Below are 21,419 nucleotides of genomic sequence, written 5' to 3' on the forward strand. Positions count from 1 at the left end.
CCGGAAAGAGAGATGAAAGTTAGAGAGGTCCCACTGGATGTGCCAAAAATCTGTGGACAAAAAGTTGTGTTATTTTTAATAAACACAAAATTTGTACAAATTATATTTGATTTGAATTTAAAGCGAGTCCTATTATCTAAATGAATCCTTTAATTCTCCTTCTGGGTCGATTTTTTTTCCAACTTGGTTTTCTATGGCCCCTTTGATCCGAAGAGATTTGGTATTCGGTTTGATTCTGCCGGACTTTTGAGGGTTTTGGTCTCCGTGCAGGCAATTTGATCGTCAGCTTTGGATTTGATGTCTTTTTTGGACGATCCGAGGCTTTGATCTTTGATTTGACTAGGCCGCCTTTTGGAGGGCTTTGGTCTCCGTTTAGGCGATTTGATCATCGGCTTTGGATTTATGTCTTCTTTAGACGATCCGCAGTTTTGATTTTTTGGTTTGCCTTTTCCGCTTTTTGGAGAGTTTCGGTCTCCGTGTGGGCGATTTGATCATCGACTTTGGATTTGATGTCTTCTTTGGACGATCCGCGACTTTGATCTTTGGTTTGGTTTTTCCGCCTTTTGGAGAGCTTTTTGGTCTCCGTGTGGGCGATTTGATCATCTGCTTTGAATTTGGTGTCTTCTTTGGATGATCCGCGGCTTTGATCTTTGGTTTGCCTTTTCCGCCTTTTGGAAAGCTTCGGTCTCCGTGTGGGCGATTTGATCATCGGCTTTGGATTTGATGTTTTCTTTAGACGATCCACAGCTTTGATCTTTGGTTTGCCTTTTCCGCCTTTTGGAGAGCTTCGGTTTCCGTGCGGGCGATTTGATCGTTGGCTTTAGATTTGATGTCTTCTTTGTACGATATGCGGCTTTGATTTTTGGTTTGGTTTTGCCGCTTTTGGAGGGCTTTGGTCTCCGTGCGAGTGATTTGATCCTAAACTTTGAATTTGATGTCCTCTTTAAACGATCTGCAGCTTTGATCTTTGAGAAGGTGGAGTTGGTGCTGCATAACGCTTTTGGTGGCATGTCCCTTTGACTTTTGGATCGAAGAGGACCGAGTAGATGCTTTGGTGAAGAATGCGATGAACACCTCGAAACTTTAGGATGAACTTTGGATGTTCTTCCTTGGCTTTGGTGGACTCTTCAATGGCTTTTAGAGCTTTGATCGTTGAAGATGTGGATTTGGTGCTCCATAACACTTTTGGCGACGTGTCTTTGACTTTTGGATCGAAGAGGGCCTAGTTGATGCTTTGTTGAAGAACGCGATGAATATCTTGAAGCTTTGACAGGAACTTTGGAGACATTCCCTTGGCTTTGACGAATTCCTCAACGGCTTTGAGAACTTTGATCCTTCCTCCGGCTTGGACATACGACGAAGAACGTTAACTTCATCGATTCGTCAACCAATATTGGATCATTTGTCTAAATTAGTGACTTTCGACGAAGAATGCTTCGAATGACACAAAGAACAATACAGAGAGAGTCTAGAGACTTACCCTTTGCTTGAATCGTCAATGAAACTTCGGTGTCTCAAATGAACTGGCCATGGCTCCTATTTATAGGGGATTGGTGGCTTCGGCTTCCTTTTTTAATGGTGTCACGTGGGCCGTTTTGATTGGCCAATAGGAAGATTTTATAATATTTCCTTTTTCCATCAGATGCTCTTTTCCATTCTTGACGGATTTGATTGTGCACCTTCTTTTCTCGCCAAGATCTTTATATCATTGTCCTTTTTCGGAAGATATTAATTTATATACTTCCTTTATTGACAAGATTAATTTATTTTGCTGCCAAATTTATTATGACTCTATTTATGCACGTAATATTTGTACGATATCTTCCATTTTAAGCAGATTTTTGCATTAATTGTTGATATTTATTGTATAAAAATTAACATATGTGCATAATTAAATATCATATATTTATTTTATTGAAATTTTATTTTCTTCCAAAATACATGATATTTAATTAATTTTAGACATATTTTTAGTGTCTACGGTAAGTACTCAATAGTAAATATATTTAAAATAAACTATAATTTTGATTTAATATAAACACATATATTTGTGATATAGTATTTTGAATCAAAATATACCGATGATTTGATTGTTTTTAAGTAAAAACAATAATATATAAGTGGATACTTTTCCCAAACACAATCCATAAAAACCCTAATTTATCTCATGATGCATATAAATGAAGGAATGTATGCATACACGTATATTCTGAGTGCAAAGAAGTAAAGTCTAATGAATTGATCGATATGGATGTCGCTTTAATGAGCACTTACTTTTTAATTCTTTATAAATATGGAAGGAATAATAATAGTATGTTTGTATTTGAGTAAACCCAAAAAGCAAAAACCCGTGTACCAGACGTGGGAAGTGATTGGATAAACAGAAACAACTATCAAAATCAAACTCGTCTGTGTTTGTTTTCATTTCCTTATTTGCTAAGGAAATATATATTGAAGTTTTGAGTGGTGGCAAATGGCAGTGGCAGTGGCAGTGACAACTTTTGACCCCCAACAAACACATTACATTCATAGGTTAAAGAAACAAAAAGTGATCATGCATGCATGCATGCATCCTTTATATCAGCATTTTCTTTGGTGGGATGGCAACAAACTTGGTGCTGCTTCTGAAGCTGTTTGTTTGTTTTCTTGGCACTACTTGTGTCACTATTTTTCTCTATTTACAACTGACTCTTCTATTATTTTGAATTTGATTAATTAGTTATGTATTTTACTTAACTAATGAATATAAGATGGTTTTGTAATATATATTATATTTTTAGAAAATGGAAAAAGAATAATATTGGCCATTACATTGCAGATTTTGGGCCAATCCAAATGAAAAGCCCAATAAGTTTTAAATGATCGGCCTATTAATTCAAAGCATGGCCCAAGTGAAAAGCCCATATTCTACCTTGGTTTCTTATACGGGAGTAACTGCCCTCTGATTTTAATTTGTCGTTGTGTACGTGTGATTCCGATGTCGCTAACATCCGGGTAAAGCTGTTGCGAGTTTTTCATCAATGGCAGTCGTCTTTTCGTGTATCCAGTGTTGCATTTCGAAGCCATCAACGACCTGTAGTTATGGCTACCAGAAGCGCCAGTCGGAATGTTGCATATTTTCCTCGTGCCGTAATTAATTCTGTCCGCGGTTTGAACCTCTGTGCTCGTCGGAGAAATCAATCTCATTTGCCCCAGAGATCAACAGGTGATAAACCATTTGTTCCTTCCCGCTATCGATTATTTTAATATCTTTTTGAATTCGTGTTCGGATCAGAGCTGTTGGCTTTTCATGATTTGAAAATTGGATATGCCTATGAAGTGTTTGTTTAAAAGGTTGTAGACACCTTTTGCTTGATGTGATTTTTGACCAAAGAAGTTCCTTCTTCTGATCCTGAGCAGAAAGACAAATTTTCTTCATTGAAGAAATTTCCGATGTCAATGGCATTGGCTATTAGTCTTGTGGCAGGCTTTGGGGCTATGGGAGGTCAATGCGGCTGTCGCCATTGCTCCTGTATTGCCTGATGTATTAGTTTTGATATCAGGGTCACAAATTAAGGATCCAGGGGTACTGTTGAGAAATGCGTATCCAATTAAAAATTAAGGCTATAAGGGAGGTACAGAAACCACTTGAGGATATACCAGAAAGTCTAAGGATTGCAAGTGTCCGAGCCCTTGATTCGGTGGAAAGAGTGATGTACCGTACTCTTTGTAATGGATTCTGTAAGGCGTTAATGGTTGTTTATGTTTTTGCCTTTCCTGAGCCTGTGTAGAATGCTAGGCATGCATCAAGGTCCCTCAAGCAAGGCCCAACCTTGATTGTGGAAGGCTTGGCTGAGTCAAAGGTCCATGATGGTGTTGAATTGCTTAATAAATTGGAATTGGGATTGGGACTGGATGAGCTTCAAAGCATTGTGGAGAAATTTCAATAAGTAGATTCTTAGGAAATCTCAGTAGATATTCGGAAAAAATATGCCCGTTTGGAGATTAGAGATGGTTTCTGCAAAGCAAGCTGAATGCAATGCACTCTTATCCATCCAAGACTCTTCTTGGGTATGAAAGATGATTGAGCTTCTACCCTGGAGAGATTTCTAATGCACTACAATTAGGATTTCAAATGAAAATAGAATTAACAGAAAAGGTTTGATTGTGTGGTTTCATCTTCATTTTCACTAGTCAAGAATCCTATAGTTATCTTGTAACATTCACAGGGACTACAATCCTGTCCCTTTGTCCTAAACTCCTCCTAGCTTAGAAGTTAAGAGCGGGAAAAAGATCTTGAAAGTTTATTGTTCTGAAGTCATTCAAATCTCATTTAGACCCTATGATTGCAGCTGAGATCATCGTGAGCAATTGGGTTTCTGCAGCATCGAAGAGGATATGGTTGACACCTTTCCATATGAAGTTCCTGAAGAACACACACAAAAAAAAGATGCCATTGCTAAATGGGAGAGCAACTGTTGGCATGAAGGTGAAAATCAAGGACAATCCCATCCTGACGAATGTGTGTTTTGCATTCTTTTAGATGGCTAAAATGCTCCTATAACTACTGGAAATTTTTTTGGATCTGGCACAAAGGCGTTTATAAGATGCCATGGAGATCCAAAGAGGCAAGTAGGCTTTAAGAAACTTTCTTTTGTGCTTGTTTTGTAACTATGATAAAGGGATAGCTTGATGATGCTTATGATTTGTAAGAAGTGTTTATTTTCCAGTGGATGGGTATGTAGTCTAAAAAGGAGACCCTGAAGGTCCAGTCGAGGACTTTATTGATCCTAGTACTGAAAAAACATGCACTACTCCTCTGAGATAATGCTGATCAGATCTTAGGTGCCCTTCTATGGGCAGATCCTTGAAGTATGTCCCTAATTGCTAGCAAGATTAGAAGGGCAGATCCTTGACGTATGTCTCTAATCGCTAGCAAGATTGGGACTTGCTTAGAACTTTGCCTATACAGGGCTCAGATGAGGTTACCATTCAACGCATTTGGAACCATGGCCATGGCTAGAGATGTAAGTATGAAAAGAGCTGATGTAGTGCGTACATATGAGACGGAATTGAAGAACAGTTCTGCTTCCAGCCAGATATTTTGGCTATTGAAAGAAAGTAAACTAACTCCAAGCTATGGTAAAACATGAGACTGCCGATATATGTTACAGAAAATAAAGATTTATTGGTCGTAGCAGGATTAGATAATCTTGTTAACCCAATCTACAAGATTGCTGGTTGAATTCCCAGATTCTAGCAATTGGTTTAGGTCTTCATAGTCTCTTATTGTATTCTGAAATAATTAGACCATATGGCATTATGCTCTCTCATTGTGGTTCCACACAGCGAGAGCATGTTTAAGAAAAAGATATGTAGATGCTCATCACAAGAACAAAAAATTAAATGTAATAAGACTCTGATACATTGACATACCACCCGAATTCCAAGCTTTTCATACAGCAAACAAAACTGCAACAGTGCATGATGTAACGTCATGCATCTTCTATGCAATGTATCCAACATATAAAAAGGACTAAAAATAACTCACAAAGATGCTCTCCAACACGAAATCATTTCACATGTTAACTATTCTTTTGGTAAATATGCTTAGGAATGCCAGAGACTTCCATTGGTTTGAATAATGTTTATGTGAAACAACAAAATATAGCAAGCATTGGATGCAGTAGAACGATTTAAGCTCGGCGCTTTTTCTTCTCAGGTGTTGCATGAACTTGTGCAGTGGTGCCGTAAGTCTTCCACTGAAAATTTTCAAAAGCCTCGGAAACTACACCAACCTGAACAGAATATAGAAAAACCTATGATTTATACTTGAAAACATGCAAGCAATAGTAATTTTACATATCCAAAAGCAGATATTTTCGAGAGACCAATTCAGGCTTTTTGGAGTACACTCGCACAATCATGTCTTGGTAGGATGATGGAAGCAAATGGCTGATGCGATTATCTGGAATTGAGAATGTTTCCTCACTCTCATAATCCTGAGACCCAGAAGCATCGAATGGCCACATAAATCAGATAAATCTAAGAGGGTGGTGGCAACTTGCAAGTTCTAACCCTGAAATTGGGATAGAGTTCATACCTTAAAAAACTTGATGCTGGATGGAGGAACACATGCCAATAACAGGAGAGTGTAAGTAGAGAGATAAAATATATAACAAACTTAGTGCATATGCAATAAGGGGTGAGAAGTTTCAATCATCATGGATCAATAGTTCAACACACCTGTCAAGAGGGTTACTGTCCCCGCGTGTTAAATCAATCCGGACATTGCTAACCACCACATCTTCTTCTCTAAGTGCAGTTCCTCCATTTCTCTACATAATTTGCAGCTACTATATAACCATAGCCAAACACAAACTTCACAAGGATCGTAGCCTAAAACAAACATTATTTTCTAAAATTTGGATGAATACCTGGGAACAAACAATATCTTGTGCAGTAACTTTCCTAAAATTCTCCAGTTTCTCCTTTGGAACAGCATATTCATTACAAAACTGCAAAAACAAATATGAAGGTGAGCATGGGGAGTAAAGAGTATAGGCAGTCCAGGTATCATAATCATCAAGGACCTGATTCATATAACCTGATACAAATCTCTCCTGCGAATGCGAAGTATCAAGTCCCTAGATTCCTTTAGTTCCTGATCTGGGGCTGTCTCAATGGTCTTGAGAATGGTGTCATCTAACTGCATCAATTAAGAAAAAATAACTAAAACATTTTCAACAAAGAATGTTTTAAATGGAAAATCTACAACCAACCTTCCAATACTGCGAAGGATCCTGTATGTGAGATGATATCTGTAGGTAACTGTTGGCACTCACCAAGGCATCTACAACCATTAGCTCTATAGCCTGAAATTTAAACGATTAATTACTGACAGAAAAACAGATGTATATGAAAGAAACACAGCCCAAAAGATCAAGCACATTATATAACTTTGCAGTTCGCACTGCTTTAAATGCATATTTAGTAACAGCAGAACTACGAGGTATACTGGTCCAAACCTTTACTTTTGCATGAGTATAAACAGTTCTGTACAAATCAGCTCTTGTGGCAAACAACTTTTGGATATTCAGATCTGCAATTTATATATAGTATGAAGAAAATTGCACAGGTAAGTAAATGAAAGCTCAGCCGTGCAGTGTGGACGCTTACAAGATTTGGCTGGATAGCATATATCATCTCCTATTACTCTCATGCATTCCATCAATCTGAGAGTGAGAGTTACAGAGAAGGAGTTAATGGAATCTGATTAAAATTGAAAATTATCACTCAAGTTGCTGGTAAGCTGAGTGTCTCAGAATTTGATCACAACGAAAATCTTAATAATAACTCTTTATACTGAAAGTTGCATCCTAAACCACATGCTCGGCAATCGCGGGCAATGTAGTCAAACCTGCATCACAGATATATAGAAACCTAAATGATATTTAACAAAAAAACTATAAAAATTAGTGTGCTGAGGAATATGGTTCAAGATATCTAAGCAGCATACTTGTCAACATCAATGCCATTTCGACCATTTGCCACAATATCATATAGAAAATGCTTTTCCCTTGTGCTCTAGAAATCACATAAAGTCACAGTTTCAATACACTGGCCAAACAAAAATAAAAAACTGGAACATTAACCAAAAAAGAGTCATCAGTACTTTACTTTATTTGTAGCATATTTGGAACTTGCAAGGATCATTTCCTGCCAACAAATCACAAATACAAAGAATGATTAGTGCTAGATTTGAGAAATTAATTTTTGGCTGCATAATCCAATGAATTTCTAATTACAACTCCCCGAGCTAAGATCCCTTGAAATAATTGGATACCTAAAGTTTCTGAAAAGTAGTTTGGCGGTGCCAACTCACCTTGACTCTTTTCATGGTATCAGAATCAATATCTATGTGATGCTCATCTACAATATAATCCACCAACTCAACAGACATTTGTTCATGAGACCTGCAACCATTTCTACCATAGCTCAACAAGCATCTCAAAGTCATAACAAGAAAAGGACACTTACTGGAAAGTATGAAACACAATATCCAAAAAAGTTGTTGGGTTATACAATGTTGACATTCAAGAGCCTAAAGTTTGGCTCAGCTAAAAATTAAATAAGAAGAGACAAACTTACCATGCACAAGTAGGATGTGTTCATGCATGTTGTGAGAAGAATTAGGAGCAGGATTCAGTGCAAATACCAAAATAATAGAACTCAAAATAGCACAGGAATGTATTCGAGCTCAATAAAATGCTACTTATCAAACAAAATCAAATGTAAACTTGGATTCATTAATGGGAAAACTATTATCGTCTAAGAACACAATCAGTTCAAAAAATTTACCAGTCAATTCCCTTCTCAACCTCGGGGAGAAACTCACGTTCAAATAAATGACTAAAAGGCCCATGGCCTATGTCATGCAAAAGCCCTGTCCAATATTGCAGAGTGATTGTCAACTTCATCGAAAGTGTAGACAGGTGCTTAATTAATTACAAGTTTATCCTACATAACCTGCAAGTTTCACAGTTTGCATATCAAAGTGATCAATACCAAGTCCGTGTCCCTGTCAATTATCAAAGGCAAAGTGTTCACAAAAGCAAGACCTAGAACTAGAACTTCACTTTATACTACTGAATGGACATTTTCATAAAATTTCTTACTTGTTTCATTTTAAGTCTATGGACGGCTTCACCTGCAAGCCAATAAACTCCTAGAGAATGTTCAAATCTAGAATGTACTGCACCTGGATAAACCATGTGCGCCATTCCTGAAAATATACAAATGAAATAATAATAATAATTCAATGCAATCAAATATGTAGGTGATGTTCCACAGGCAAGACCTCAAAAGGTTTAATGAAAATTTAAAATGCTGTCATCTATTACCAAGAACTGAAACCTATGTATATCAGATGCAAGTACAACGAATCAAATATAACTTATAAGGTGTATCTTTCAATTCCAATTAGATTAAGTAGCTTTAACAGAATAAAGATAAATATTATGGCACTTACTTATTAGAGCTATTAAAATCAAGGATATAAGTATTTAACTTATTAACAAACATCTATATTGGATTAAGTTTACCTGCAAAAGGGTCAACCGAAAAACCAAACCTTAACACGGAATTTTCTCAGATAAGCAACCACAAGTTGTAGAGCATAAAATTAACCTTATATTCTTCATGTCATTCATTAAAACAATCAGATTAATATCTCAGGATTAGGTAAGATGAATGAATTTCTATCTAATTAGTGAAAGCATTATGATTAAGAAATGTGTTTACTTACCAAGCTGCTTAAGATCTCGGAGCCTATCAAAACAACAAAGTTAGTATTAGTAACCCAATCATCACATCTACATTGAAACAGATGCAGAAAACTTCATAAATCAAATTAAAGAATTTAAAATGGCCTGATTGAACAAGGCAGAGAATATAATTTACCTCTGAAACTGTTCAGTGTCAATGAATTTCAAAAACAGCTGCAAGTAATAAATAACTGTTTAATTGAACTATCCCTGTCAGCAAACACACTAGTAACGCGGCATTCAAAACAACTTGTAACATTTCATAAAAAGTTCAGATTTTTAAGACTCTGCAAACAACAAATCTCACAGCAGACAACAAATCTCACAACGTTCATTAAGAAGCAATTCAGAAGATTGTGCAACAAGAACCTAAAGGAAAAACAAATAACTTTAAAAAAAAAAATGTATATCAGAACACAAAATGCTATTGAGAAGTTAATCTAGAAATCCGAAGGGTTAAAATTACATAAACCAACTTGTGGAAAGCATAAACTAAGTTGGGAAACAATTAAATTAATCACTTCTTTTATAGTAAATGCAATCCCGCGAATTGTTTCATATGAAACAAATATTAACGACCAAGAGCCACAAATCAGCAAAAAAAAATATGGTGAGCAGGCAAACAGTTGCTACGCACATGCGCGCGCAAAAAAAAAATTCAGGAGCATATGGAAACGTTACCGGATCAAGATAAATATTTCCATGAACATTGTCGTGAATGTGTTTAGTGAACCCCATATCTTGAGAGGACGCGTAGCTGTGATTCGCTGAAAATGCAAAATCACCATCACAAGACGCTCCCATCCCGCCGCTCCTACTTCTGCTACCCGAGAGCCAGAGCTACTACATAAAAACAAAAGGAATCAACAATAACTCAATTCTCCATATTCCAAAGGTGTTCGGAGCATATTCATGGAAATTGAACGCTGCGAAAAGCGAAGACACAGATTAATAATGCGGATTGCTTACAGTTTTTTTCGGCTGCGTGGGAGAGAGAGTGCAGAAGTGAAGGCCGGGTTTTACTGTTACTGTCGACTGACGCGTATTCTGAAATGAATGAAGGAATAAATCGCGGAGTTTGTCAAGCAGTGCCGATTGTTGCCTTTCCAGTGCCTTCCGTTTCTTTGTATTTTTCTCACTTTCCTTCGTTAATAAAATAGCAGCTTCGGGTACATCCGGTTGGTAATTTATTGCACAGTAAGTACAAATGAGGGGTAAAATGGACTTATAGCATATGTCCACTTCATAATTTCTTCCACTTGCCCTAAAGTCCATTTTCTTGACTTGTAACCTGTGGAGGAGGTTTGGCACAAATTCTAAAAGCTACCGGGAAGTGAAATTACTACCAACTCCTTTGGCATCACTGATGAAGTGTAAACGTGTTTGTTTGGAGATTGGATTTTAAACACACTATTTATCATATTTTTTTTCGAAATATCAAATCAAACATCTATTCTTTATTTTTATATTATAATAAAAATTAATTTTACATTCAAAATTTTATATCAATATCTATTTATAACACATCTTACGACTATTTAAATTTAAAATTTTTACTATTCAAATCCCAATTTAAAATTCAAATTCCCAAACACATGCACTCTTATTAGTCCGATAAAAAAAGTGTAACTTATTAGGGTTATATAGGGACACGAGGGTTTATGGTTATACGCAGTCTTATTAACCTTGCCATTTTTTATGTGCCCATATGTTTTGTGGGAGTGTGGATGATTTTATTTATTTATTATTCTATGAATTATAAATTATTAATAATTTTTTATTTATATTATATTAAAATTTTATTTTAATTTAATTTTAAATTGTTATCAGGCACTAATTTCTTTTTGAGCCCAAGACCAGTAGCCCAAATTAATCCTAAATTGATCCAACCTTCGATGAGGGGAGAGAAGAAGAGAGGGAGGGCGGAGTCGGCGAGCTTGAGCGAACGGGGAGAGGAAGAGGGAGAGGGAGACGCCTGTGGAGGTTGGTCTCCGGCGGGAGGGAGGGAGAGAAACCGAGAGAGAGGGGCAGGCCAAGCGCGAGAAAGCGCCCGCAGATGAGTTGCGTGCGTGGGAGACCATGTGTTGGTGAGCGAGCGCAGTTGTCTGGTGGGTTCCGATGGATTTGTTTTGCTGCGGCGCGGAGAGCATCGATTTGTGTTGGTGGTGACGTGCTTAGGTGGGTGATGGAGTCCATGGACTCCGGCAAGTGATAGAGATGCAGCTGGGCAACAGTGCGTGTAGGGTTTTATTCCAGCAGTCCTGTGATTGGTAGGGTTTTTTTGTTTTTTAATTGGTAGGGTTTGTTTTCTGTTTGTTTGGTTTATGGTTAGATTTGACTGACTATCAGTCCAAAACCACCGTTAAATCAAATTATATATGTGCTTTGAATTTGGCAGTGGAAAAATTTAGGTTGTGGCACTGGGTCGGTGACTGGAGCGGGTTTTAATTTTCATCAGAATTGTTTTTGTGCACATGAACGCGAAGCTATTATTGAGCCTACTCCAGGAGATAGCCTGTGTTTGTGAAGACAACAATTGCTATCATGGTTGGTGAAATCATTATGTCATTACAGAGTTTCTTTCAGAAGCTAGTTCATCTTATCACTCTTATTTTTCAGTGTTTCTACGTTTCTACCCCTTCATGAAACTATTCAGCGTGACATGTGTTGGTTGCAAGTTGCAACCTGTTGTTACCTAACCTTAGTATTCCTTACTGTAGAGTGTTACTCGGGAGTTGTCTGAGACAAGCAAAGAAACAGTAGTTGTTCATTTCCATAAGATTTTGTAGCTTAAAGTTCTTTTTCATAAAATTGTCATTGTGGATAGACCCTAGATATTGAGATTATAACATTCTTGTGCTAATCGGTTAATGGCGAATTATATGATCGTACAGAAATAAAGGGAGAGAGACTCACGTGTTCATAACAGGAGTGATTTTCGTCAAGTAATTACTCATTTGTTAAGTAACAGATCAGTGTGTCTGAAAATTGTTTGATTTAATACTAGTAATATCTGACTGTAGATTTTATCTTTATCTAGCCTTTTCTAACTCTGCTACTTATTCTTTCAGTATGAGGAATACTTGTGAAGAGTTTGTTGATATGTTGGATGGAATGTTCTCTTTTGGCATTGCTCCACTCTACATGAGCTCTGGGATCTCAACAGTATGTAATTTCTTTCCAATTGATTTCGGGAGCTGCATGTGAATTTAGTAAGAGGTTCAAATTTGTTGCTAAACTCAGCATGTGGCTGCCCCAATCTGGAACTATTTAAAATTTTCTCATCTGTGGCCAGCTGCCATGAGGGAATTGCTTGTTCTGCTATTATTCATTTCATGTGTAAGCATTGCATTTTCTGCAGGTTTTACTGGTTTTCTTCAGAAAGGAAACCTTTAAGTGATGATTGTGAGCGTTTCACAGCTTTTCTTTGTGGAAATGTTTACAAGAGCTAAAAAGGTATGTCTTACGACCTTGCAGTTATGCTAGGAAATCAATCCTAATTTCTAAATGATACAATATAAAGAAGTCACAAATATAGGGGAATCTAATCTAGTAACGATAAATAAATAAGAATTAGTGCGAAATGATTTTGATTAAAGATATCCAAAATGAAAATGATTAATAATCTAAATATAAAAATTTTCAAATCAAGATATCCAAACAACATAAAATCACAGTTTCAATGTATGTGAAATCAGACAAGAGTACAATTGCAATGATAACAGAACAGAACAAAAACAATTTATTCACAAATAACAGTGGACTTTATTTGTAGCATGTTGTCAGCTTGGAAGAATCATTTCCTGCCCACAAATCAGAAATCACAAATTCGAAGAAATTATTAGTGTTAGATAAGAAAACATTGGCTGCATAATCTAATAGTTTTGTAATTATAATTCCAAACTCAATACTCAGTTTGTGTCCCTGTGAATTATCAAAGCAAAATGCTCACAAAAGCAAGCCAGCCCCGGAACATCAGTTCTTGCTATTCGTGTGGTTGGATGAAGGTTGACGGTGCCATGTGCTGTCTGCCAGCCACCATCAGCCCAAATGCATTGTAAGATCAGGCTGCATGTTGATATAATAGTCTTTGAACCAGAGATTTCTCTTACATTCCAAGATTTGGAAACTAATAGTGACATTGCAGCTTTGGAAAACTTCAAGATGCGAAGAAGTGGATTGCAATAGCTGCAAGATATGTGGTTCTTTAAATAACCTCCTCAGTTTTTCTTTTGGGCCACTAGTAGTGAGAAGTTGGAACCCTGCACTTATTATGGCAAGAAACTTATCCATGTCTAGTAGAAAAGGGGTGTCGTCTAATCGAAAGATCCTTTTTTACTAAGCCAACCCAAGTCCTTTTTCTCTGCATTCTTTTGATCTCTTTCTTAAATGTAATCTCTTAAACCTAAAAGATCTACTTTTCAGTGCAACTGGGGATGCCAGCCATTCATTTGCTGATCTTTCAGGAGTGTGTATGGGTAATGGGTGTCCTTGCGTTGTCTCAGTTCAGAATATATTAATGTTGGTATATGTGATAGATGCGTTAGGTGAGTTTTCTGAAAGGAGGAAGTGTATTAATGGCCAGGTTTAGTATATCATCGTAACAGATGGACTTTGATTGACCATCAGATTGTTTCTTCTCTCTGAGTTAGTTTTCTTAATATCAGGGCATTTGACACGGGCAAATTTATATGGAGCCTAGTATTTAACACGTTCCGTTTTATGCCCATACTTTGTGGAGACAACTTTGTTGAGCACAGGTAGAAAGAGGGAGTTTCATCTCATGGTGAAATTATTATTCCTTTTTCTTTTGATCTTACTTTTAAGTTAGTACATAGATGATATGAATTATTACCTATGGATAATATGAATTTTAACATGTAAAAATTGAATTTACTCATTTATAATTCGCCATGTATTAGTCCATAGCTGTATAAAAAGTTTCATTCAAGCCTGGGAGGAAGCCAGCACTAACACGTGGATGTGTCGGAGTATGGGAAGACGGTAAGTGCATCTGTCGGCCGTTCTGTGATAATATTTGGGCCTGAGTGTCTACGCCGATATACCAATGGGACCTGTCCCAGGACGGAAACGACACTGGGCCTGATGAGTCTTAAACAAAGCACGTGGATTTATCAGGTATATAGGAGACAGCATATGTTCCTGTCGGCTTTTGGGTGACAACAGTTGGGCCCGCAGTTATATTACATTGGCCATATGAAAATACAAGAAAATAAAATTAGGCTGTCTGGACCAGCTCGGAAACTATATTATGCCTGTCGGCCCATGAAAACATCACGTGCTCATATCTAAATCTGGGCAGACAGCATGTGATTCTGTCGGCTCCTGGGTGACAATAATTTGGCCAATCAAATGGGCCTACATTGAAAATGGAATTGGACGCTCTGGGCTGGTTTGGAAACTACAATGGGCCATTTGGGCCCTGATGAAAGCACGTGTGTATGTTGGAATCTGGGCTAACAGGATGAAATCTTGTCGGCTCTTGGGGGACAAGAATTGGGCCCGTCCAGTGGGCCTGTAATGATATCGTAAGAACATGAATGAAAACAGAATGGGCCCGTCCAGTGGGCCTGCAATGATATCGTAACAATGAAAACAGAATTGGGCCCTATGGGCCAGTTTAGAAACTATTTTGGGCCACTATGTAACTATATTGGGCCACTTGGGCCTTGATAACAGCACGTGCCTATGTTGGAATCTGGGTAGACTGCATGTGATCTTGTCGGCTCTTAGGTGACAACAACTTGGCCTGTCCAATGGGCTTACACGGATTATATTGGGCCATATTATCAAAAACAAAATCTTACTGGGCCAGCTCCAAAAGTCTATTGGGCCATTTTAGGGCGTTGACCCTGCACGTGCGTATGCTGGGATTTCGATGTACAGCAGGTTATCGTGTCGGCTTTTGGGGTACAAAATTGGGCTACCTTGATATTACATATAGGCAAAATTGTTGAACACAACGGGCCTTAACAACTGCACGTTATCCTGTCGGAAGTTTGGCCGACATAAATTTTGGTATGGTGAAATTATATTGGGCTGTTTGGCCTAAGTTACACACAATAGTTCCCAATAGGATAACTACACATTTGCCTGTGTTAGCGAGAAATTTTGGGTTTATGAAATGTACATGTGCTTTGTTATTATAATGGGCCGGGTAGCCATATGGCCTTGGCATAAACATGGGCCCGAGTGGCTTCGCCAGTGCAGGTGGGTGGATTGGACACCGGGCAAACTGCTCGAGCATCGTCGGCCCTAGGGTTAGCATTGAGACTGTCAAATGTCCGTACGAGAGCACGTGACCTTGTAGGGTATTTGGCGACCTCAGTTGGGCGCATTTGTTATGGACTACAACATGCGCTAGATGGGAAAAATCGAACCATACCCATGCATTACCTAGGCAGACTATGACAGTTATCAGTTGATATGATGGCATGCTAAGGTATCACACCTGAAAATTACCCGAGCACCTTTTTACCAGAAAATTTGCAGATAAATCATAAAATACCCGAGGCATGGAAAAGAAGAACATCTCACGAGGTATTCCATCCTGCCAAAGGGACAAATTAGAAATAGGAATAGGCATTGAAAAGCACAAAACAAAGGCTTATGAAAGTTTCTGCCATGAAGAACATGCTCTAGTCTTTGCGCATTGGAGCTACAAATGATAAAAAGATTGAACCGTCCGTCCACCATGCTCCAAAGACAGTTTCCTTGGTTCAAACTACAACCAAGCACGTCAATTATTCAGAACCCCCTCAATTATGAGATCCCATTCAGCAATAGCCAATACTCCTGAATCCAATAATCTTGACTAGAAAGCACAACATCCATTGTTATCATAGCACGCCTCAAAGATAAGAAAAAACTAAATTACCATCAAGCATTTAATTAGAAATATACCTGGCAGGCAGGCTTTAGCTGGCATCATTTACAGAATATCACACTGACCACTTCCAGCCTTAATTGGCACATTTTGATCTGTCTGAGCTCTAGCGAGGTAGCCAATGCGATTACCTTATCACAAGACATCAAGTAAATACAACAAGACCAGTTGCAATATTGACAATATAGAATTTAAAAACCAACAAAAAAACACAGATTATAAGCCACAACATCAACAAGATCTTGCACTACCGACGAAAGTGGCCAAATAACCACAGCAATCTTTTTTCACAATCAATTGCAGCACCTTATAGCTTTATCAGTTCAAAGTTTCACCTCCCAAAAAAATACTTATAACAATAGATTTAATGCAGGAGACATATAACTTTAGAAATCAGAAACAATGGAAAAGAGACCAATTACCACGACTTGCCACAGTCCATTGCCATAACCAAGAAGAAATCTTTTCCTTGTAGAATACGGTTTATAATATAGGCTTGCATTAATAATATATAAAATCAAATAAATTCTTTTGAAAAGTAGTATGTAAAGCAAATACATAAAATATTTGGTTTAAAATTTTGAAAGTATAATATATCTAAGGATTAGAAAAAAAAAATATGTAAAGAAATCCCCTCTCTCAGGATTTAGGGCATGTAATAAACTAATAATTATAACAAAGAAAAAAATTATAATAATAATAAGTGAAATATATTTTTTTAATCAAATAGCAACAGGCTAGTTATTTTATTAAAATCAGTTCTAATATATTTAAAGTAATCTCTGAACCCGCAAACCATGGTGTCTCACATTTTTTAAAAATGCAATAAAATATCAAGAAAAAACTGAATTTATACCATTAAATGTCTCCATAAAACTAATCATTTGCATAATTAGCATCACATAATTATTCAGTTAATAAAATCATTATGTTTTGTAATCCAAAAATGATATTAAGTATAATAAAGGATACTCGACAAGGGAAAAAAAATACCAGGGCATACTGTCGTCTAAGAAATAGGAACGTACCATGTGGAGAATTTTCTTTCTGCAACATTTCAGCAAGTTGTGCTGCATCTGCATTCGATGTGACACCTCAAAATTCAAACACCAAACATGGAAATTGAGGAAACTGAAGCCTATAACAATTCAGCCTAGAATGATACCAAGGGCGCAAAAGGGATGCCCCCATCAATAAGCACAGCATTGACTTATCCAGTAGTTCTAATTTAATATTTTGTTCACCCCAGCAAGTCATAACCACCTCCAAAACGATGCTATTCGCAGAGCATAGTAATAAAAAGCTGAGTGAAAACTCATCTAGACTCCCGTGAACTACCAGAAAGACAACATAACCAGAGCATGCAAATGTATGTTAGTTTGAAAGTAGGTGTGCGGCTACTGGATTTGCTGTAGTTGTTTGGAGTTTGGAGAAAGCTGGGTCATCAGTAGCAGCCTTGCTAATGAGTGGTAGCTGTAAAATCTCAAATAATCCATGAGTAGCCAATCGGTGTAGCTAAACAGCTTATGTTTTTCATTAATGAAATGTGGAGAAAGGAAACAAGCCATTTGGAAATGAATGATTCAAATGCATAGCGACATGTGGCACCTAAAACACAAACTGTAAACAGAGAAGCGCCTACAAAAGATCTGTAAGACTGCCCAGCCTGATTCAGATATAGCAACAGACAATTACACACCTTCAATGAGATAAACAGCCTTGCAATGATTTAATGGAAGAAGTAGAGAACAAGGCCATACACTACTAACAATGTAATCATTTTGATTTTAATTTTATTATTATGTAAATTGAATTATCCTGATGGTCAGATCTTCCTCAGCATCTCAGTATTTCAGAATTTCACAAGGTCCTGCTATAGTGGCGTTGCAAAACCTGATAAAAGAATAAAAAAAGGAAATACATTCCATCATCCAAACTTCAAACATGGCATGATAATTATGCTATAAATTCTATAACAAGGCTTCCTATGGCATTTATCAAGTACAGAACATGAGAAAACCAATACAACCGATAATAGGATTCATAGCTAATGCATTTATTATAAATATCGGCAACAGATACCATAAACCGTTGAAGGCTGCGTTTGAATCTGAAAAGGCTCATATTCGATTAATTTCAGATTATACGAATACAACTTCAAACTTCGACCAATATACTATACACATTAATCAAGTATGGACCGAAAACATTCTACTGCTACGATTTAAAAATCGCACATAAAAATGAAAATCCATTGAGAAGGACAAATGATAGCGAACGAAACCAAATCAGAGAAAACTACACCAACAATTTACCTACCTTCAGATAGATAACCCCAGCGTCTGACCTTGGAAGCGAGCATTGACCGTAGCAATGCCGATGCAGTAACTGAATGCAGGGGCATCAACGATTCTCCGCACCCTAGCTCCACTGGTAGCCTAAGCATTCAAATATCCAAGGCAGCATTATTACTAACATAAAAAGTAAATCTCAAACAAATTAATCGGAAACCATTTTCCGACGAACCTGGATGAGACGAAAAGGCGGTGGCGAGGCGAGAGGCGGAAGACGGGAGTTGCTATCCCATTCAGCTTCGATGGTCTGACAGCAATGGAATACGACGACTGGCCGCTACGCATCAAGGCTTTCGCCGAACTAGAAGATCGTTGAAAGAGATTCCTTGCACATTTTGACGCCATTTCTGGCAGCTGTCGTTCAAAACCTATGCGCTCTTAAACCCTAGATGGATATAAAAAATCTCATCCCCACTCTATTGGGCCTTAATGGGCTTCCTACTTTCATATAAATCAACCGCCCCTGAACTGTTAACCGACCCCTGAACTGTTAAAATATGCCGTTTAAACACAATATGCTGTTTAAAATATCGTGGAATTTATGGACAATGTAAACACAATGCGTAAGTCACAAGATCATAACCTCGATAAGCAATGCCTGCAACATTCCATTCCCCGGTAGTTACCTCATGGTGTCCAGGAACAAAGTTTCGAACAAGTATTAGTACCCTCATAAGCTCGTCTTGAGCAAACTGAAATAACATTGCTCCCGGTGACCTCTGCCACTGTAAGCCCAGCAGCTGCTGCTGCCTTGAGATCGACATATGATCAGAGCCAATGCCAGCAGTGAGCAGCAGCTGCGCATTCTTGATCCTCTCTGCTGTTGCATACGCCGGGTGGAAAGGAGTGGTTATCAGCACGTGAAGATCGGGTATGTGCTTCTCAAGCTCTGCGAATCAACAATGAACCAGCAAACACAAATATTTAATCCTTTATGAAACTGGAAAGAAGGAACCTGAAAAGGGCTTAGATATTATTAACCAATTCTAAATATTCCTACCACAATGGGTCCTTCTTTGTCATCGGTTACTATGTACTGGTGACCCTGGGATTCCAACCATCCACGTGTGCCAAAAGCGCACTCAACACATCCAAGGAAATTGGGATTCATTGAGGCATGTACTCATTTGCCTTGTAGAAAATGCCAACAATCTTCTTGCTACCAGGTGTAGCCTATGCATTCACAAGAACATTAAAAAAAAAAAACATTTGCAATTCTGTAGCTCGCAATAGATGCTATATAGCTCAAGAGAATGATGATGATATATCCAGACAGCAATAAGTTAGGATCTGTGTGGATGCATCCACTAAGCTACACAAGAGAGGCAATATTTGTTTCTTATATTTTACTAATGCTCTATCTGTAGATGTAAGATTTGGTTGCAAGCCTTTCTACTGGTTTTAGGAACAATATACAGAACACTGTCAGTTTAAGTAATGTAAAGAAATTAAATGTCATGGAAAATCATTAAAGTAATTTAACCTTGAACAGCTCTATCAGTCAATTAGATGTGTACAACCATGCTAGCACTTTCAAGATGATATCTTCCTCCGGACCTAATATCCAACTCATGTAAGCACAATTTCATCTCATCTGGGTGATTATAACATATGTAATAATATAATTTAACTACCCAACACAACGTAAAATGTGCCAAATAAATAACTGCAAATATCAAAGACTTAAGAGAATCTTAACAACTATGCTCCCGTATGTCCCTCTTTCTCTTATGTCTCCTACTTGTATCGAATATAATTTGGATTATATTTGCAGTTTCATCAAAACTTGTTGACTTCAAATTTGTTTTACATTGCGACATCATAAATTCATACTCACGACCTTGTATGAACGATACTTTAAAGTACATACTGCAAAATCATATACTCTTACTTAACAAGAGTATCGTCGTCTTCAATTATGAAAAGAGAAGAAAAACAGGTTCAATTCCAATTCCAGGGCCACGATAATAATGATTCATTGTATCTTCACAAATACTGTGATTGAATAGTTATTTTCAAAGATCCGAACCAGACCACCTCTAGAACTATATCACCACGGCAGCACGTTGTGACAATACGACACAAAAATGACATCGTATTACTAAAGGAAGAATTTTCACCACTAGCAAACCTATTCCGGCGTGATTTAAACGACTAATGAAATTGAAAATCCAAAAAGGAATATACGCGATTGAAGGAGCGATCCGATCACTAACGGACAGAATAAAAACGAGAAATCTGAAGGAAATGAAACAATCAAGACAGAGAAATCATCAAATTTTCTTGAGCGAAAGAAGTTCATACGTGTAGGCCCCTGGCTAGAGCCGAATAAGGAGCTGCGTTCCGTAAAGCAGTATAAGCACGGACCGCCGGTGCAGCAGCACGCTTCGTCGCCATCTTTCAGCTATCGAAATCTGCGGCAAGCAGATCACAAATTAATAATCTCATCAAAAAAACAATTACTACTGTAGGAAGCACATGAGGCCTGTATGCTCCGCAATCGCTCCCGTCGGAAGGGAAAGTCTAAGAAGTAATGCCTGTGCAACACAGCGCTCTGCTGCATTCTACCGAGAACTAAAAATGAGCGAAATGTGGAAGTTCGAGTTCAGTAAAACGTCGTGGTCGGTTGAATTGTTTTTCTACTTTATCCCACCGACCTGAGTTTGTGGGGGATTTGTTTGGATTTTTACTATTCTAATTTATTTTTTTTAAAAAAAATATCAAATCAAACACCTATTTTTTATTTTTTATATTATATTAAAAATTAATTTTACATTCAAAACATCGATCAACACCTATTTATATCATATCATACAACCATTCAGAAATCCCAATTCAAAATCCAAATCTCGC

At 37.5% G+C, this 21,419-nt stretch overlaps 3 protein-coding genes and 1 long non-coding RNA gene across 13 annotated transcripts; 1 reads left to right on the plus strand and 3 right to left on the minus strand.

Moving 5' to 3' along the window:
• Window positions 1-5,381: 5,381 nt before the first annotated feature.
• On the minus strand, window positions 5,382-10,447 carry LOC127244085 (uncharacterized). 3 transcript variants are annotated; one of them, XM_051264424.1, is made up of 20 exons: window positions 10,275-10,447; window positions 9,987-10,148; window positions 9,442-9,479; window positions 9,287-9,309; window positions 8,658-8,764; window positions 8,509-8,560; window positions 8,341-8,425; window positions 7,865-7,955; window positions 7,660-7,698; window positions 7,499-7,566; window positions 7,346-7,399; window positions 7,159-7,214; window positions 7,008-7,081; window positions 6,762-6,854; window positions 6,587-6,688; window positions 6,417-6,497; window positions 6,226-6,317; window positions 6,083-6,098; window positions 5,871-5,981; window positions 5,382-5,777 (listed from the first exon to the last, which is right to left on the minus strand). In XM_051264424.1, the coding sequence occupies exons 2-20, from the start codon at window positions 10,107-10,109 to the stop codon at window positions 5,676-5,678; spliced, it is 1,407 nt and encodes a 468-aa protein (XP_051120381.1). In that variant the 5' UTR covers window positions 10,110-10,148; window positions 10,275-10,447; the 3' UTR covers window positions 5,382-5,675. The 3 variants fall into 3 exon arrangements, with proteins under 3 accessions (XP_051120381.1, XP_051120371.1, XP_051120364.1); XM_051264414.1 differs by having other exon boundaries at window positions 7,337-7,399; window positions 9,987-10,145; window positions 10,275-10,446; XM_051264407.1 differs by having other exon boundaries at window positions 7,337-7,399; window positions 10,275-10,446.
• Window positions 10,448-11,159: 712 nt separating this feature from the next.
• On the plus strand, window positions 11,160-14,170 carry LOC127244539 (uncharacterized). Of its 3 annotated transcripts, none has more exons than XR_007837229.1 (6): window positions 11,168-11,575; window positions 11,704-11,852; window positions 12,377-12,470; window positions 12,667-12,761; window positions 13,221-13,362; window positions 13,453-14,170. It is a non-coding gene; the product is annotated as an uncharacterized LOC127244539 (long non-coding RNA). The 3 variants fall into 3 exon arrangements; XR_007837230.1 differs by having other exon boundaries at window positions 13,246-13,362; XR_007837228.1 differs by having other exon boundaries at window positions 11,160-11,575; window positions 12,667-13,362.
• A 1,674-nt stretch (window positions 14,171-15,844) lies between these two features.
• On the minus strand, window positions 15,845-21,129 carry LOC127243981 (protein NUCLEAR FUSION DEFECTIVE 6, mitochondrial-like). Of its 6 annotated transcripts, none has more exons than XM_051264278.1 (8): window positions 20,871-21,129; window positions 19,567-19,739; window positions 19,150-19,455; window positions 18,739-19,053; window positions 18,532-18,650; window positions 17,241-17,288; window positions 16,230-16,343; window positions 15,845-16,050 (listed from the first exon to the last, which is right to left on the minus strand). In XM_051264278.1, the coding sequence occupies exons 4-7, from the start codon at window positions 18,909-18,911 to the stop codon at window positions 16,258-16,260; spliced, it is 426 nt and encodes a 141-aa protein (XP_051120235.1). In that variant the 5' UTR covers window positions 18,912-19,053; window positions 19,150-19,455; window positions 19,567-19,739; window positions 20,871-21,129; the 3' UTR covers window positions 15,845-16,050; window positions 16,230-16,257. The 6 variants fall into 6 exon arrangements, with proteins under 6 accessions (XP_051120235.1, XP_051120231.1, XP_051120217.1 ...); XM_051264274.1 differs by having other exon boundaries at window positions 15,845-16,135; XM_051264260.1 differs by having other exon boundaries at window positions 15,845-16,140.
• LOC127242313 (formate dehydrogenase, mitochondrial-like) lies at window positions 19,106-20,963 on the minus strand. The gene is made up of 4 exons (XM_051261806.1): window positions 20,871-20,963; window positions 19,698-19,739; window positions 19,548-19,611; window positions 19,106-19,455 (listed from the first exon to the last, which is right to left on the minus strand). Exons 1-4 carry the CDS (start codon window positions 20,961-20,963, stop codon window positions 19,106-19,108), a joined length of 549 nt encoding a protein of 182 aa, XP_051117763.1.
• Window positions 21,130-21,419: the final 290 nt, after the last annotated feature.

The sequence above is a fragment of the Andrographis paniculata genome, unplaced genomic scaffold (assembly GCF_009805555.1).
Source record: "Andrographis paniculata isolate CXL003 unplaced genomic scaffold, ASM980555v1 Contig19END, whole genome shotgun sequence".
NCBI classification, from domain to species: domain Eukaryota; kingdom Viridiplantae; phylum Streptophyta; class Magnoliopsida; order Lamiales; family Acanthaceae; genus Andrographis; species Andrographis paniculata.